The 19,185-nt window shown below is 36.3% G+C and overlaps 1 protein-coding gene across 10 annotated transcripts in view; it reads right to left on the bottom strand.

Annotated features, from left to right (window-relative positions):
- Nucleotides 1-19,185, bottom strand: part of RYR2 (ryanodine receptor 2) — a 377,449-nt gene that overhangs the window by 235,628 nt on the left and 122,636 nt on the right. For 8 of the 10 annotated variants that reach the window (XM_088161537.1, XM_088161539.1, XM_088161542.1 and 5 more), the window contains exon 4: nt 13,302-13,322. The exons of the other annotated variants lie outside the window; for them this stretch is intronic. In XM_088161537.1, coding sequence (XP_088017663.1) covers nt 13,302-13,322 — 21 coding nt within the window. The remainder of the gene's footprint in view (nt 1-13,301; nt 13,323-19,185) is intronic. 10 annotated transcript variants of the gene reach the window in all.

Below are 19,185 nucleotides of genomic sequence, written 5' to 3'. Positions count from 1 at the left end.
GCTCAGCAATAGCCAGAACACTGGTGTGTTGTCAACACCAAAGCAAAGCACAGCACTATGAGGGCTGCTGTGGGGAAAACAAACTCCCCCTCAGCCAGTCCTAATACCTTTGATGATAAAACACTCAGATTAATGTAGCTTAAGGCAACTAAATAGCCAGCAGAGAGAAAAAAGGCCCTTTTGGTTAGTAATTCAGCCCACCTAAAATCTGAGCATTCTGCTTGTGGTTACACAGAGAGCTTAGGATATCCATGGCTCTAAGTCTGGCATTCAGTTTTGTGAGATGAATGCCAACCAGAGTCCAGAAAACCCAAGCAGTGGTGAAAACAGAGTGTGGAAACAGGCTGAATCACTTCAGAACTTGTGAAGTAACCCTGGAACAGAGCTAGAAGGCTTGTGAGACAAGATTAGTCAGGCAAAACTAAACAACTGATGCTTGGAATACTAACACTGGAAAATTAAATCTTCAGCAAAATCAGAGAACTTGAAAATGCTGCGAACAGTAAAGACTACAAAGCTACAGAGAACAAGCCAAGAAATTTTACATCTTCTTCTTGCTCATAGAAGTATATATTTTATTTTAAAATCTTGATACAAAAACAGAATTTCCTTTCCAAAGTTACAGCATCCAGGCCCAGAACCCTTAAATTCTTCTAGCAAAGAAAATAAAAATGCTAACCCTTCTGCAATTACTGTGCTCTTGGGTTTCTGTTTCCAGTGGTTGGCAACAAACTAGCATTTAGTTGCTTAGAATTTAAAGATCCAAAGTAAATCAAGTCACTGACATGAGGCATTATGCTAATATTCCCTCACTCTGCTCCTATTACATAAGGGCAATACTAAAGGGTGAATTCAAACAGTCTAAAACGCCTTTCTTTGTCTCACTGTAGCCTACGCACCATGTTACATTAGAATAACTAATAGGAAGTTGAATCTCTCAAGACATTATATATGCTATACATATTCATGTCCTTATACTTTACTTTTAAATCACTATTGACTTTCTGTGAAATTCACTATCAAACAGAAAATGCTGCAAAAATTCAGCCATGGAGATTCGTATGATTGATGACTGCTGGTACCTACTCCAGATAATGATGGCCACTGTGACATAAAAAAAAGAAAAAAAAAGTAAGTAGGAAAAAACAAGTTTAAAAGAGTAACAAAAAAACCCTTATTTTTATTATCTTGATCAGCAGTTACCTCCTATTTTGTGCCAGGGTTAAAAAAAACAAAAACAAAAAAACCCAAACAATCCAAACAAACAAACAAACAACAACAACAACAAAACCCACCAAAAAAAAACCCCCACAAAACAAACAAACAAACAAACAAAAAAAAAAAACAAAAAACAAACCAAAAAAACCCCCCAAAAACCACACCAGAAAAAAAACTTCAGTTAAACTATAGGTTTTCTAAAGATGGCTTGAATTAAAAGCAGCATCACGTGTAATTATGCTCTATATAAATATCACATAAAAATTTGAATTTGAATAAACCAGCTGGCCAAAAAAAAACATAAGTATGTTTTATTCAGTTGAGAACACAGAAATATTTTACTATCTACATTAAAAAGACTGGAATAATTAGTAATGATGACAAATATTTGTGCCAGCACCATGCTAAATGATCCCAATTTTGCTAATATTGACCTGTTGGAAGGCAGAATTAGAAATCCTCTGAATATACTTCATTATTAATATTTCTGACACTACATTTATATTATCATTTTCCTAGCAATGGGAAACTTCACAACAATGAAAAGCAGACACAGCAGTAAAAATTAATCAAAAGTAAATAATATTGATTGTCTATTTCCAGAGTCATATGTAAAACAAACATTTATATTTATGGCTGAGGCAACACTTCCATTACAAATGCCTACTTTCAAGCACTTCCAGTGTCTTGGAAAAGAAATTGCACAGGAAGATAAAATTTATCGATTTCTCCTTTAGCCTAGTGAGGATTTCTCTTCCCCCATTCTCCTCCTCCTTATCTGCACAGGACATAAAAGAAATAATAAAAATCTTCCTGGTTATTTTAGAGCAAAATAAGTGGAGGAGGGAGGCATTTTTCACAGGTTAAGGATCGTGACTAAGCTTTTTCTGTTGTTGTATGGTACAAGGAATGTGAATCATCCTTGTCACTTGAGAAGGAAACTCACAGATAAAGAATAAGACAGACAGCCGAGTGGGAAGAAAAGATGGATCAGCAGAGGAATCATGCTAAGAAAACTCCTCTGACATCATTAAATCCAGCCCTTAAAATAGAACTGCTTATCTAGCTGAGAATTGTTCACTTTTGGAGAGTGACAGTGAAGCAAGACCACACCACAGAAAAGTAAACTCTTAGGGGAGGAAAATCAGTAAATAAATCAATTTAGAAGTTGAATTGGGAATAGACTTATAATTAAAGTAGAAAATGGGTAAGCAACACATTTTGGAGAAAACTGCAGCTAATTGTTTAATGTCAGTCATTCAAAATGCTTGGAGGTTCACCAAGTGCTTTGTCATAGTCTTAATGAGACAAAAACCAAAATGAACAAACAGCAGCTCCAAGAAACAGAGCTCCTTCAGCAAATGCCAGTGACAGCCCCATCCCAAAGGCTGTCCAACCACCCCACAGGTGAGACACCAAACCATCAGAACAGCATTCTTGTGACAGAAGAAACAGTGTGGTGTCCCTGCTTTCCAAAATGTTTTACCGTAATTTCTGTTATGTATTCATTGTCTCAAGATTTTGTATTTACCACATAATGCTACATTCTCACTGAAAGGATTAGTATGAAGTGAAAATTAGAGGAGCCAGACAAAAGTCCTTTCTCCATGGCCTGCCTTTGGTCCTTCATAACCATAACCCCAAAACAAACTAGAGTCACTGTGATTTCTAAATTTTTTTTTTAATTCAGTATGTTTTATGTTCAAGAAGGCCAGTTTGATGCTGATGTTAAAAAATAAAAAATAGCATTCATTAAATTAAATTGTCAGAATCCACGGGAAGTATAATACCAAATATTTAACTTCCTTACCTTCATCATAAATTTCTGTAGATCCATGAGAAGGGGAAAAAAAAGAGAAAATGTGAAATGAACATTTGCTTTCAGGTGCATAAAAATGGGATTTGTTTCCCCTGAAAAAGTGAGTGGGAAACACTCACTAGAAACCACATTTAAAAGGAACATTTATCATTGCAATTAACATAATTATAGCTTGTGCTAGAAAGCAAAACAGCTACTCTGAACAAGGCTTTAACCTTTTTTTTCTGTTGTTGCAATAGTTTTCTCAGAATTTTCTTCACTTGAAATACTATAGCACACTAAATACCTATTGCTTAAAGATTAAACACAGTACAGGTAAAACAGGAGCCATGCCTGATCATCTTAAACAACTTGTTCTGATGAGTTTCTAACAAGTACAATGTGAGTTGTTAAATCCTGCACGCAAAGTGCAGTGCTGAAGAGCAACACCACGATTGTAGCAACATATTATATGCAAATGCAAAATAAATTAATAAAATTTAAATATTAGTAAGACTTCATGCACTGGTTTAAGAGTGCCACATGGCTGATACTAGAAGAATTTGGAAGCTTTTAGGTTAATTTTCATGAAGGTTGCTCAAGAATAAAAGGAGAATGATATGCTACATGAAGTGATTTGCTTTTCTTTGTCAGAGATTTAAGGCCACCTTTCCCCTTTTGTCCTCATCACTTCACGTTTTGATATCACACAGGTTAAAACTGAGGACTGAAGTTTGTCTCTATCCCAAATGAAAAGATATTCTAGATGGAGAGCTTCCAAGCAAGGCTGGCTGCTTTCATTTCATACATGCTTTTTTAAAGAGAAGTATCTGTTCTCAAAGATGTACAAGATGTTCTAGCTAAAAGAAAAAAAAACAAAAAACCCTATAATCTAATAATCTTAAAATGTTCAAAGACTTCTCCCCTTCTTTTAGATCTATTTGGTTGTTATTAGAATAGCTTTGTAGTTGTCACTCTGAAATGTTGCTGCTTTTACTGGGTGGCTCCAGAAACTAACCAGGAATCTTTGCTGAGCTTTCTACAGTGGGATGTGTGTAAATTCATTACTAGATAAACACATGATGAATTCAAATGAATCCTTTCCTATATTTGTCAATACAGACTTTTACTTACCAACATGCTGTCAGTTTATCAAGGACATTAGGTCTATCAAAAAATCTCTGTCTCTTCCAGCTCTCATTCATATATAAAATTTTATTCAGAGAATTACATGACCCCACTGCTTTTTCCATATTACAAGTACATTAAACAATAGCTCTGCAAAATCTTCTGGCTTTCTTCTTGATAATTTATTTAAATGCTTGATTGCAATCTTTTAAGTACCTTCAAATTAAAGTGAATAGTTTAGATCTTCCATTGATTACCAAAATGACACAGCAGCTTCTTGTGCTGGATTCTTTGAAAAACCGGTTTAATGATTCACTCTTTTCAACTGATATATTAAATGAACTATAGCAAATGAAAGAGAAAAAATTGTAATCTATTCGGGTCAGTCATATCATGTGTTTAGAGCTACTTTGGTTCCTAAATAATTTTTAATTTACACATCATTCTTAGAGATAGAATGTGCTATGAACAGACTCTCTCAAGAAAACCTGGAATACGACAGTGTGTGAAGGAGGTTTGAGCACATATCTATTTATCTATTGCTTTGAAAAACTACCATACTCTGAAATGTAAACCTTGCAAAAATTTTTTTACAGCAAATATTTAAACATATGTTATGCTCACAAATGCAAAGTGAATGCTCCTGTGAAAGCTCAGGCCAAGCCTGAGAAGCTACATATCATGACCTATGAGGGCCACAGCTGCGAGCAAATGGCCAGCATAGAGGGTTCTGGACACTCCTGTCATACTGTTCTGCAAGAACATTCTCCAAGGTTTTTAGACCAAATCTCCTCTTAGCTAAAGGAGAATGCTTACTTTGAAAAACATAAATCCTCATCTTGGGAAAAAAAGGGAGAGAAATTAAAAAGTCAGCAGAAATTATGTACTTCACATACGCAACAGGCTGTTAGACAAGAAATTTCTTCAACTCATTCTCTGCAGAGGGAAGAACTTCCTGCTCCTTAACACTTGTTCTCTGCGTCTCAGGACAATTGTGCACATGAGTTTCTGGACTAACATTAACAATTCAGAATATATCTATGAAAATTAAACAGATAGAACACACATATAATTTCAAATTTCTTGAAGTCATTCCAACTTACTGTCCTGGTTTTGTCTGGGACAGAGTTAATTTTCTTCCTAGTGGCTAGCAGAGTGCTGTGTTTTGAATTTAGGATGAGAACAGCGTCAGTAACACACATTCTAGTTTTTGCTAAGCGGTGTTTATACTAAGTCAAGGACTTTTCAGGTTCTCTTATCACCCTGCCAGGGAGCAGGCTGGAGGGCACAAGAAGCTGGGAGGAGACATAGCTGGAACAGCCCACCCAAACTGGCTAAAGGGATATTCCACACCATATAGAGTCATGCTTTGAGTACAAACTGGGGAGAAAGCTGGAGCTACGGCTCAGGAACTGGCTAGGCATCAGTGATGAGCAATTGCATTGTGCATAATTTGCTTTGAATATTTTAATTCTTTTTGCATTATGATTATTATTATTATTATTATTTTGTTTTCTGTCCTATTAAGCTGTCTTTATCTTTATTTCAACCCAAAAAGTTTACCTTTGTTTTCTCTTAATTCTTGCCCTTGGTGGTTGGGGTGGCAGTGAGCTAGCAGTGTGGTATTTAACTACCTGCAGATTTAAACCCCATCAATCCTTTCTGGAGCCCAAAATGGGGCACTAAGGGTTGAGATAACAACAGATCTGACCAGAGCATGCTATAAAAATTATTTAGAAGTATTCATTTTATTAGTTTATTAGTCTCTGGGACCAATGTTGATTTATTTGCTCTCAGAGTCCATGGATATGTAGAATCATAGAATGTTTTGGGTTGTAGGGGATCTTTAAAGATCATCTAGTCCAAAGCCCCACAATGAGCAGGGACATCTTCAACTAGAACAGGTTGCTCAGAGCTTCATCCAATCTCACCTTGAATGTTTCCAGGGATGGGGCATCCACCACCACTTTGGGCAACCTGTTCCAGTGTTTCACCACTCTTATCATAAAAAACAACTAATATAGAATGGCCCTTTTTCAGATTAAAACCATCACCCCCATCCTATCACAACAGGCCTTGATAAAAAGGCGATCTTTCTTACAGCTGCTGTATATGTTCTCAAAGTTGAATGATATAACATCTCACTTGTGGTACATGTTGTGCTGTTTGTCACCTCTAGGGCTAGATTAAGGCCATTATTTTGTTTTATTTTTTGACACCGCATTAGGATAGGATAAAATTGAGGGTGTGAGACTAACCTGGAGTTTGTACTCAGCATTGGCACCATCTCTGTATTCCAGGATCCATCTATTGGAAACTATTAATAATTATATATTTTATCTTTACTTTAAGGATAGCCAATCTATGGGGGAGATACCTTCCTCCATCTTCCCTTTCTCCAGGCTAATTACAACACCACTTGAGAATTCTGAATATCCTCAGGATGTTCAAACCAGCATGTTCCTATTGCTAGGGCTCCTGAATGTGTTCCGGGTCTTGTTTATGTTTAAACAACTATTTAAGAATGCCACCTACAGATCTGTGCTGAGGCTGGATAGTGATGAGTGGCAGGGTGTGTGGGATAGAAGAGGCAAGTGCCTAGGACAGTGGACACCTCCAACATTTTGGAATCACACCTCTGAAAAAGTGCAGAATCCTGAGAAACTAGTGAAATATTTGGAAAAAGCATTTCATCATCCTGGCAATTGCAGAAAGACACAAACCACATGCTATGGAGCCCTGTTCAACATTATTCAGTACCCTCGATGGACAGAGAAGATCTCTGGATCTGATGGCAAAATGACAGGCTCTGCAGCTATCTCAGCCCTGGCAACAGGCACTGCAGCTGAACCAAAGGACCAACACATGCCAGTGTCAGTCTTCCCAGTACACAACAAGAAATACTGGAAGCAAAAATGACGTCGTTTAGTGAGGGATGAAAGAGAGTCTTCTAAGAGGAAGCAGGAGGAAAAAGTGGACAAGGCAGACTACTCCAAAGCAGGGCCATCACAAGAAAAAGAGGAGGAAGAGAGGAAGGGAATGATAAGGGAGAAGAAAGAGCAAAAATTCACAAATGAGGTGCCAACCACTGGACGTTTTGCCCTGAGTGAGCTGTGAGATGTGTGAAAAGATTTCAGCTGCTGTTTAGTGTCTAGGTAAGCCCATTGTCACCTTGCTGCTCTTATGTTGGAAAAATAGGAGCAGGAACCCAGAATTAGAGGGTAAGGAAGTGAAACAGCTGGGATTCCTTTCTAGGTAACGAAGCATTGACAAAGTGGCTGGCAACAGGGTACAAGTCCTTGGGTTCTGAAGGCAACTTCTGTCAGGTGTGAAAGAAAGGTATCCCTTCAAGAAATATGTCACCTAGGCAAGTGGACCACCATGGAGAAAGGTATCCAGTACCTGAGGAAATAAGCTGTGCTGGAGGTGGATGAATTGGCTCGCCAACTCCAGTAACATGAAGAAAAATCTTTCTTCCTTCATCATCTCAACTGTGGAAAAACTGGTCAGGAGCACAGAGATCCAGCTCCTCACCTGTATGGGCCAGTATCTCCACTATTAGGAGTAAGCTTTTCTCTGCTCAAAGAGAGGACACAGTGAGTAAACACAACCCTGTGGTTTGACCTGAGTGACCACAGAGAGGAGATGAGGAACTAACCTGGAAAATGTGCCTCAGTCCTAGAGGCACAAATATGTGAGTTGCAAGGAAAAGCAATCATAATTGGGGTTCTTCCAGGAAAATTGCTGGGGCAGAGCTGAAGGGCTAACCTTACTCTTAACTGAAGGGACTTCTGATTCATATGTACAAGAAGCGAGTAGTCAAAACTATTGCTATGACTACAAGGGCCTTGCCCACAGAAGGATGGTTGAAAAGGACTATTGGACTTTACTGGACTGTGTGGATCCAATGGTCTGGCTCATCAGACCCACAGTAGTACATAGGCTCTGGTAGACACCAATGTACAGTTGTAATACCTTCAGTTCCCATTTGTACTTCTGGATTGACAGGGGGATGACAATAATTGACTGTGCTGGAGGTCAAAGTGAGTGTGACTAGGAACGAGTGGCAAAAGCACTCCATTGTGACTGGGGGGAGGACAGTGAGTAAGCAGTGAGTACAGTAAATCCTGTACAAGTGAGACCAATGCAAATTCGACAACTAAACGCATTGAAAATACTACTTCCTCCTTCATTTGTTAAAAAAAACCAGTGTCTTCTAATTTTTAATTCTTTTTCTCTAGTGTCAATTTTTTTTAGAAGTTGTTCTGAGAGGTAGGAGTGGTAATTGAATGCAACCAACAGGATAATCATATTCCTCTGATTAAGTCTTCAGTTGCATATGCTCTCTGACCTTTTGGGGACAAATACTTGTATGAGTGCTTAGCATCAAACAAATATCCTCTTGGAGGAACTAAACTGAGCACTCCACTAGCTTGGAACAGGACCTGAAAAAGTAATTAAAAAAAACCTTTGCAGAATTTCAAATCATTATATTTGAGGAACACAGCACCCATCATTCTATTCCTCTTCCTAATTATTTCCTCCTCCTCAGAATAAAGTAAATACTTGAAATTTAAAACCTACTGAAGGCTTATCTGAGGACACTAAGCATGTGTTCTTAATATAAATATTTACAGCTGTTTGAGGCCATTATATTCCTCAGCTCCTTGGACAGCTTTCAGGTAGCTTATCACCTACTATTCTAATTTATCATAATTTCACCTTAATGCTTGGGCTTCCTGGCTAGATGTAAAGAGAAAAATATTTCAATTTTGCTTGGAATTTTTTAATAGGAAAGCTGCCAAAAATCTTTTAATTTAGATATCATCACCTGACTATATCTTTTGTACAATTCTTACAGAATTCCATTTGTTTATGTAGAAATATTAGATCTTTACATTAACCTATCCAACAAGTACTGAAAACAATTAAACTGAGACAGTTTGCTTTAAATCACAGAAATCACTATTGCTACATAGAACACAGCTTGAAATTCTCAGATCTATAATAGGGACTGAAGGAGAAATACCAAAGAAACCCTAGCTTACATTTGGAAATGCCACTATTTGATTAAGTTTTAATCAATTTGCACGCAAATTTAATTTGAAATTAAAAAGCTTACTTAGAAAATGTTTGCATTAGTTTCTTTTGCTGATGTGAATTAGACTTGGGCTTCAATTAGCATCTGCTAGAATATACAATACACTAAGGATGGAATTACATATGTGGTTGAAACTATCACTGTAGGTGTGGCATTTTAAGTAGCATTTCCATAGTCACTCCATTTTGATATGCCTGTTCACTTTAACATCATACAGTATAATCTCACTATAATTTTCCTTCATGATGTGTATTGGAACTGAGTTCTCAGTATATGAAACTGAGTTAACACTGCTCATATGACTCCCTACATTGAGCGACTTCTCCAGTGTATGTTACATCTAAAATTTGCAAATTCTTTATATTGGGGGATTAAATATTTGTGCATAAATAACATATTTTCCCACAGAAATATGAAAAATTAATATATATTTTAGCAAATTAACTGTGTGAGCAAGAAATTATAAGAAAAAACTGTCCTTATATAATTCATGTAATACTTGAAAATCATACTGATTATAAAGTACCAATGTGCAATTAATTACTTTAATAGCATTGATGATATATTACTTGAATCATTTCCCTTAATGAAGCTTTGTTGGGTGGCTCACTCCAACCTCTAAAAGAACCCGGGGTTGTTTCCTCTAGTCAAATTCCATTTGTTATATTTATCCAGCCTGCACTATCAAAGCAAGAATTTATTCACTACTTCTCAACTCAGAAGTCTCTGTAGGGAAAGTAATTCTTTTGAAAAGTGTCTAAAGTGTCTTCCTTACTCTGCAAGTTTCTTTTCTCCAAAGAAATTGAAAATTAGCTTTACTAGTGAAATAAAACCGAGCTAACATAGCAACTAATCGAGGGGAAGAGAAAAAAATTTACCATTACTCTCAGTGGAACAGGTTTCTCTGTGTCAGAAAGTGAAGACAATCCTACAAAATGTTAAAATTAGCATAGCTTTGCCATCAGCCAGGGTAAACATGAAAATTCTCGTACATTGGACTCTGAATTTAAGAAACAATACAGTTCATTTCCTTTCAGATAAAAAGCTCTTCGGAGTAATCCCTCCTGAAAACAATAATTCTGGACGTCTCTTAATGCTGAATTTTCAAAATAATTTACCAACTAGATGTAGTAAAATGTGTAAAAAAGGCCAAATCATCACACCACCAGAGATACCCAAGAAAATTTCTTATCCTTACACTGAAACTGTTGCAGAGCTAAGCAGTTATCCTGAAAGTCAAGGCAGACACTCAGGTGCTTTTATGAGTACATTAGTCTTGCAAGTATACAACACCTCCCTTGAGATCACAAATTTGCAAGCACATTGCTAATTCACAGAAACAGACACTAGGATTATTTCCTTTATTTTATAAATCCATTAAAAGAGAAAAAATATCAGGGAGGTTGATGGCATTCCTTTCACAATGTATTATTCATTTTTATCTTATTTCATTACTGTCATTTTCTCTGTGAAGAAAACATATTCAGAGTCTTCTAAATTTCGGTTCAAATTTGATAAATCCATTTCATCAAATACTTGGGGTTCTTCTCACTGGTAGTTTTATAAAAAGAAGAAAAGCCATTTTCAGATATGAAATGGGAACCAGGATGCCTTACTTCCACTAGGTTTTACATTGGGCAAGATGTCTAATCTGCTTGATTCTGCACTGAAGCAGACCTACAAGCCTCTACATTCACACCTGCTCAGAGACAAAAGGATGAAGCCAAGAGTTCAACAAGTATCTTAAAACCATTTAATTTGTACCCAGCTTCAACTGCCAGCACATTTCTTCAGTAGAACAAAGATTTTGGAACAAAATCACAGGAAGAATTATAGTCATTTTATAGAAGTACACAGAGCTGGAGTAATGCCTTCTAAAACTTTTGTTAGTACACTTTACAGGCTAGAACAGCTCAGAAGTGAATTACTTTATCTTATCCTTTGAACAGCATGAAACTGCTTACAGCAAGGTTCAGCTAGTAATTTGCTCATTAATTTGACATGAAGCTTCCCTCTGGGCTTGGGCTTTAAGGTTTCCAGAGATAGATATAACCAAACACACTTGCATTAACCTTGTGTGTTCTATACTGGAAAATGGCCTATCAATAAATGCATGTGTTAGAGTGAGGTGTCTGCCTCAGTGACCATGCAGCTTTACAACAGCCAGCTTTCTACTGCTTTAATCTACTGCACCTCCAGCCCTCCATAAGACCTCTGGTATCACTCTGGAATTACAGAGGGAGTTAAAAGCTGCTTTACAGGCCAGACTGGAGCTTCGTCTGAGAGAGAATAATTTTATGTATGAAGTAAAGCCAGTATGCACTCCATCCCCCTCAGAGAGGTTTACAGATTATAGAATCAGTGTATTAGGAAGTCTAAAGGAAGTGTCTTTATCCAATGTAACTTGGAATAACACATTTAGCTTTGCTCTCATGGGAGCCAGCTCTTTTTAAAATGGTTTAAGGTCACATTTTGATGAAGTAGTCTTTCCAAAGCAAGATTTTAATGTTACTAAATTCTGAATTAAAAAAACCAAACAAACAAAAAAATGAAACAGAACAAAAAAACCCACCAAAACAGTAGATCTGATTTCTATTTATGCAAGTAATACTATATTTTCCATGGACAGATTATGAACACAGTCAAAAATAAGCCACCTCAGTGTCACCAATAAAATTCTGGCATATAATATTTCACGTGTTGTGGACTATGAGGAGAGGTGCCTGTACAGTACTGAACATGTTTTTTATTGCTGTTTTGTCTATTTATAGCAAAACTCTTCATATGAATAAAACAACAGAATCTAAAGATGTATAACCAAGCTTTCTCAATCAATTAAAAACTGGGCAAAATTAAAAGATAGCCTGACCATCAGTATGTGTTAAAAACACTTAAAATCAATTGTATAGCAATTGCTGGTTGTCATAAATACCACATTCATAGAATATGGATAATGCTGTCATACTGATACAATTAGCAAAAATTAATACTTAACTGTTATTGTTAGTTATTAGTCATTGTTTAATAAATATTATAAACATCTACCTATATATGTAACATGATACAGGTATTTTTGAGTAGAAACAGTGTTGAAAAGCCTAAGTCACTAATTAAACAAATTACTTACCTACAGGAGTCTCAGGCAAGCTCTAACTTGAGTCACTACTTACTATAAAGATGTAATAATCAAAGATTTAAATTCTGTAATTTCTGGCTGAAATAAAACGAGACCAGTGCTATAGTTATGTTATTGGCCATATTTCAGAGGACACCTGGGGGTGTCTGGTCATGTGCAGCCCAAACTAAGCATTAAGAAACCAAGGAGACCTACTATAGTCCAAGCTTTCAGAGAGGCCTCTAATATTTTCAAGGTGAACAAACAATTCTACACACATTTTATGACCACTAACTCATACATAACACTGGTGTTAGAGATTACATTGAAGAAAAACATACATAAATATGTCCCACAGAGGGGAGTTTTATCAGACGCCCAAACAAATATGTATGGTATACACAGACACATTAGGAAAGGCTTTAACAACACATTAAGCAGAGAATTGTGCTTTATTTTCTAAGATCTAGGAAATACTGGTTTTATTTTTTAGCAGCTGTTCTCTACCACTAAATATATTATGTATAGTTGCAGCTACACACAGCATCACACGTTATTTATCAGTATTAACTATCTTACTGTCATGCAGTTTAAGATTATAGTGTCTATACTGGAAAAGACAGGGTGGGTTACAGAATGGAGTTATAACGTTAGACAGCAGGGCTCAAAACAGAAAGGCAATAATCATACATTTATATTACATGATTCTCTGATCAAATTTAAAGAGATAAAATTCATTGTGGTAACATGAAATTTGGTAGGACAATTCAGGAGTGACCAGATTTTACCTAACCATGTATTCACCTCTTTTTTTTTTTTTTTTTTTTTGAGCCGTGCAAGTTGAAGGGTCATGAACACACAGGGTACCAAAACAGACAGGTTAGACTCAGTGGCAACATGAAACATTTGGGATCAAGTGAATAAAAGACAGAATCACATACCCATTTTTCCACATCAACTAGCTGTAGAAAGAAAAAGCAAGAAATCAGTAAATCTCTTTCCTTAAATATAGCATATCAAAGTCTAATTTGAAGTTAATATTTCATATTTTCAGAAATGTATCTAGTAATAAGAAAATGTATTCTATTCCATAGCTTCTAGTAATGAAGATATTCTCCTGGCACCTTCTCTTTAAAATGCCAATACCTCATTTTCTGTCTTTATTTTGTGGAAAGTACTTCAAATAATTCTAGATTATTCTAAATTCTAGAAGCCAAAAATGTCCATCTAAAATCAGATAAGAGGCAGGAAAGGAAGACTGATGCTGAATTATTTCCACACTATATTCAATACCAACCAGTCAAAAATGCAGAACACAGTATCCTACAAATCGTATCTCCATTTCCTCTTGAGTAAAGCTCTGTCATTAGTGAACATCATTCTCCTGAAAAGGTTTCATTGCTGCTATTAATGGTTTGCCATTTTAAAGAATGCCATAAGTCAAAATTAGGGGTACCAGTCAATTCCTGACCCTACAACCTGCAGCATATGAGAGTGTCTTGCATAAGAACAGAGAACAGCACATTAAAATGTCATCCATTTCTTCTATGGGGAAAGTGAGAATAACTCCAAAAGCTTAGGTTTTATATTAACAAAACTCTTTCAGGACCCATTAAAGAAACATTTTAAATTATTCTCTCCAAAAGGTGTTTGGACTATCTTACAGTCTCAGAAAGGATTGTGAATATCTACTAGAACATACTTCAGCAACTAGAACAGTTAGTATGCCACTACCTATTAAATACTTAGCACTAAGAGCAGTATATCTGAAGTAGATTGGTCTCTGGACTTTGCACAGAAAACACTGCAGAATATCATGCCTTCAGTGGTTTTACTGCGGGCACATATTGACCTTCTGTTAGCAGATGCCACATAAAAGTTTAATAATTTAAGATGGCTTAGTGCAAAACAGGAGCAAGTTTCAAAACCAGTAATATCTGAATGTCAACTTGCTTGTGAAATTACTGTAATAAAAGGCAATGTATTTAGTTCTCATCTGATAAACTAGCTCCATTCAAAATAAACTTTCTCACTTTTAATATACATTTCAGTTAAAGAGCAGCTTTATGTTTGTGTTCAGTGCTGCTAGTACACAAAATTCTAATTTGCCCCTATTTTTTTTTAGCAATCTTACTGTGATTTTTGTAATCAACCACAGCTGCAGAAATGCTTCCTCAAAAGCAGCTAAATGTTTTAAAACAGATACAAGATAAGAAATTATTTTATAACATGTTGGCAAGTTATAAAAGTAAGCAATGATTTAAATCTAAACGTAACTACACTGTGCTAATTAACAAAACAGAAGTAAGGAATAGCCAAGTTAGATTTATGTACAAGTATTTCTTTTATTACCTTGCCTTTGATACATCTTTTGCTTTGTTAAATTGCATATGCTCTGAAAACAGCACTGGAATCAATTTGCCTGTGTGACAATGCTAGAAAGAGGTGATGCATGCTTTACTGCCTTGCTCTGAGAATAAATTGTTGTCCCAAAGTGCAAGGGAACAAGGCAGCCTCAACTGTTATGAGAGAACCCACTCAAAGCTCAACAGCCATTCTCAGTTTTACAATTAATTGCCTTATAATTGCTGAACTGTCCGTTTACTTTATTTTAATGGACACCAGATAGCTTCATGAGTCACGTGCAGTATTTTCCAAGTATTTATACACTGCACACACGAATTCTGCATTGGTATATTCATGTTTAAATAGAACGTCTCTCAGGACAGCCTTGAGCACTGCATGTACACTTGTGAAACAGTAGTTTGACACCTACATGGGAAAGGCTATAAATTTATCCAGAGAGATCTGATTCTGAAAGTGTGGCACATTGCACAGCACAGTAAGATTTCCATTTGTAATTACAGCCATATTTTATAGGCCCTCTGCTGTGAGCTTCACCAGAGCCCTCCCAGGTCCTCCTGTGCTCCTGCTTCATCTCTGGGAGAGCTCCTGGAGTCACTCAAATCACACTGACACTTCCATCTTTGGCTGTCTTCAAGACTAGAAGCCATAGGAACCCTTTTCCCATGGATTTCCCAGCTCCCATCCAAATTCAGGAAACACCAAGATTTAAAGTTTCTGTTGCTGTATATGCATTGGTCATTAATCCAAGAGGAGAACTGACAAAAAAATTTGAAACATAACAAAACAAAACAAACAAAAAATCCACATACACACCAGAAACTGAACAAACAAGTAAACGAATTTTAACATTCTCTTCAACCAGACCTCATTTTGTTACCTCTCTTTTTTGGAGTGCTTAATGTTTCTTGGAATTGAAATTACCATAAATTACTCAACTCAGATTTTTCTGAGTTGTTCACCTGTTAGGAAGTCTAGATCTTTCAACTGGTCTAGGAAGGCTTAAAGTTCAGGAAGGGCTGGGGACATGGTAGGCAGGGACTGGCAGTCACTTCTTAAGTTCCCTCTCACTGTGGCATTTCACAGTAACTGCTTCATTTCAGTCATACATTACGTTAAACGCAGTCCAAAAGAGCAGTACAATCATTTCTTTCACAGAGCACAGGAATTTCTGCCTTGTCACAAAAAATAAAATCCAGATCCTTGGAATTCAATAACTTTTCTTCATCTAGGTCATTTTCTCTCCTGACCATTAAGTCACATTTTTTGGGAAAATAAAATGTTTAGGTAGGTATATATTGATTTTTCTTTTTTCTTTATCCAAAGAGTATCTGAATTTACAAGATTTCCTCCAGCAGAGGATGCAGGATCCATATCAAAACATATATACCTCAAAGGCTGTGTGCTACTTAGAAATATTCTTTCCTCATGTACCTGGGTACTCAAAGATTTTCTGAGGAAAAAGAAAAGAACACGACCCTGTCTAACACTGGAGATCAAAATTGATTGTGTACATTGCCATATGACAATTCTGAGTACAGGAATTATTATCTTGCCATGAGAACATCAGAGTTAGCAAAAGACTGAAGGATATAATAACTGTGGAATTTATTTAGTTACTGTGAACTAGTTATACTACAATAATGATTTTACAGAAAGCTTCTAATTTGAACTCAAAATAATTATTTCACTGCCTACTGCTTGCAAGTAGTCACCAACATAAGTTAATGAGTAAAAATTATGACACTTGAAACTAGAGAGTAGTGGATAATAAAATGGTACAGCACCCATATATATCTGGGTGTCTAAAATACGCAAGTAGCACTACAAAAATAAACCCAAGGATTCAAAGTTCTGTTCTAAGAACCAAGCAAAAGATCAAAGACAGCATTTAGAATGATGAAATAATCTCCCTTCTTGAGCTAGAGGAGAGAACTATACTACAGAGTCTTAATATTCCCTTAAAATTTCATGTAGCTCTAGTAAGAACTCTCAATGAGGAATATACATCCAAAACCTAATAATTTACTGCTGTGCTAATCCAGCAACTTCAGAGTGATCCGCACTTGCTGAATTCTCTTCAGGGGCACATCAGAGCTCCAATCTTTTCAGTGAAGCTTTCATTTTAATTGCATTTAATCCAACTGGAAAGCTGCTTTTTTCATCATTTTTTCCCAAGCACTGCAGATACCCAGACCTACATGAACCAAACATAAAAGTCAATTAAAAGAGCAGGAATGTCATTCTGCTACCCCTACTTTCTCTTGCTATAAGAAGCCATGAACTAACTGAAGAGAAATAAAGAGGGATCTCGTTGGCATTATGAGGAGTCATTCACAAACTCATTTTTTAAATTTGACAAAAAACAAGCTCACAGAACATGTGCTAATATCCACTAATACAGAGGCATTAATTATGAGTGCAAAAGTGGCAAAATAAGCTACCTTAAGCTATGAAAACGACCTCCCATTCTTAATTCTGGCTTCTGTATTCTGTTTTCTTTCATCTTCTTGAGCAGCACACAATAGCACTAAGGAATTTTATTTCACCATGTATAGGAGAATCTCAGCTGACTCTGGCTAATCACATTCTTGACAACTGCCATGATACTTATAATAATTACCATGATCCACAGCTGGGATGGTGAATGAAACCTTAATGAAGAAATGTATGACATCCACTAGTAGATGCTACATCTTCCCTTCCACTTAAACCCATTTTTCTGAACCAAACTCGTATTTTAAAAATTGAGGGTCTTTTCATTTCTCTGTTGTGGAAACTGAGAACATACAGTAAAATCCTTGTCTAAAATTTCAATAAAGATAAGCAAGGTGAGAAGTAGAATTGAACTAGATTCAGAATTGAATTGTATTCTACTTTTATTACAACACTTGATTAGCTTCATAAACACCTTGACTTCCTGAATTTATTATTTAACAAGCTAATTGATGATATGCCTTCTCTTCCAGCCCAGGGCTATCTGCCAATGTAGATTTTGTCTTCAAGACACTTCAAGAGCTGTGCTTTCATGTCTATTTGGTTTAACTCCTTCGCTGCATGCAACTTAGATCAGAAAATGTTACTGGGTAGAAACAAAGTAAAGTTCTCTTCTCCCAAGGTAATTTTTTACTGACCATCACCTTAGAAAGCAAACTTCGAACATATAAGCACTCCAAGGGTCATGGTAAGGCTAGAAAAAGCCTTGCTGCTATCTACCACCAAAATAGGAAACTTGTCTAGGATAACAAAAATATTTTCTTTCATGCCATACATCCTCATCCCAAACAAAATGCACACACTAAGAAGAGCCTATATGCCAGGCCAGAAGTATTTGCATGTCACAATTCTGTGATTTGAAATAGATAATGATTTTATTCCTGCCCTTGCTTGACCCTGAGGATAAGCAGAGTGCAAAAACACTGTGCCTGCCATTCTTGATCTTTTCCAGTACTTGCAGTTGATCAAAGTCAAGCCATATTCTTTTTATGCCTTATTTGAAATGGCCTGCTAGCAATCACTTCTGATGCTACATAAGGTGCACTGAGGAGAAAATGACACTACGTCTTTCTCTGTAAAAACTCCATGCTTTCTTTTCTACTGTTTTACTTCCTATTTGCACTATGGCATCTCTAAAACAGTTGTGAGTAGTTAGTATTTTAAGTAGAATAAGACTAAACTAATTCATCTTTTCATGGAGTTTTCCACTGGTAGCAAATATGTATGTTTTTTATCTACACGATACAAAAACCCACACTGCATTAAACACTGAGATCCTCTTTCTCTCATTCCTCTTCTTTCTGTCACTTTTTTTTCTTTGCAGTAAGAAAGATTTAAGTCATGTAAACTCAAAAATTTGGGATGGCAGACCTTGCAGTAAGTACAAACTCACATTGTTCAACATAGCAGCTCTGTCCCTCTTTACAACACACCACCATCTGATAAAGACTTATCCAAAGAACTTCTTAAGCAAATTACTGCATTTTGTTTTTTCAGTGAGTTATGATTGGTACCTGTAGACAATCCTTAGACTAATGGAAAAACTCAAAGTATAGAAATAAGATGCTGTAACTTGGCCTTTTTGCTCAAAAGTTTGATTAAGAAAACTTTCTGGTCAGTACTCGGAAACTAAAACAGCTTTGGTTTGTTATATCAAGAAACCTCTGGTTCATTTCTGACTCTTCCTTCCTACATGTGGGGGGTTCTTCTGGCAAACCTGAAAACATTTTCAGCCTGTCATATTCACAGCTGCTGTTAGCTTTCAAATAGGTTATTAACTAGGCTACTGTAGTGTGAATCAGAGAGCTTAAATTGTCAAGAGTGCATTTAACTGCCAATCTTCATACTATTTTTTAAGGAAGTACCTTGGTAACTTGGCTTATTCATTAACATACAGAACACTTATTAAAAGAAATGGGAGGTGTTACCTCTTTCCACTGGCATGAAAGATGAAATTACTTTCGC

Source organism: Sturnus vulgaris, chromosome 3 (genome assembly GCF_052056855.1).
Source record: "Sturnus vulgaris isolate bStuVul1 chromosome 3, bStuVul1.hap1, whole genome shotgun sequence".
In the NCBI taxonomy this organism is placed as follows: Eukaryota; Metazoa; Chordata; class Aves; order Passeriformes; family Sturnidae; genus Sturnus; species Sturnus vulgaris.
The sequence above is the reverse complement of the archived record's forward strand: the minus strand, read 5'-3'. Positions and strand labels throughout refer to the sequence as shown.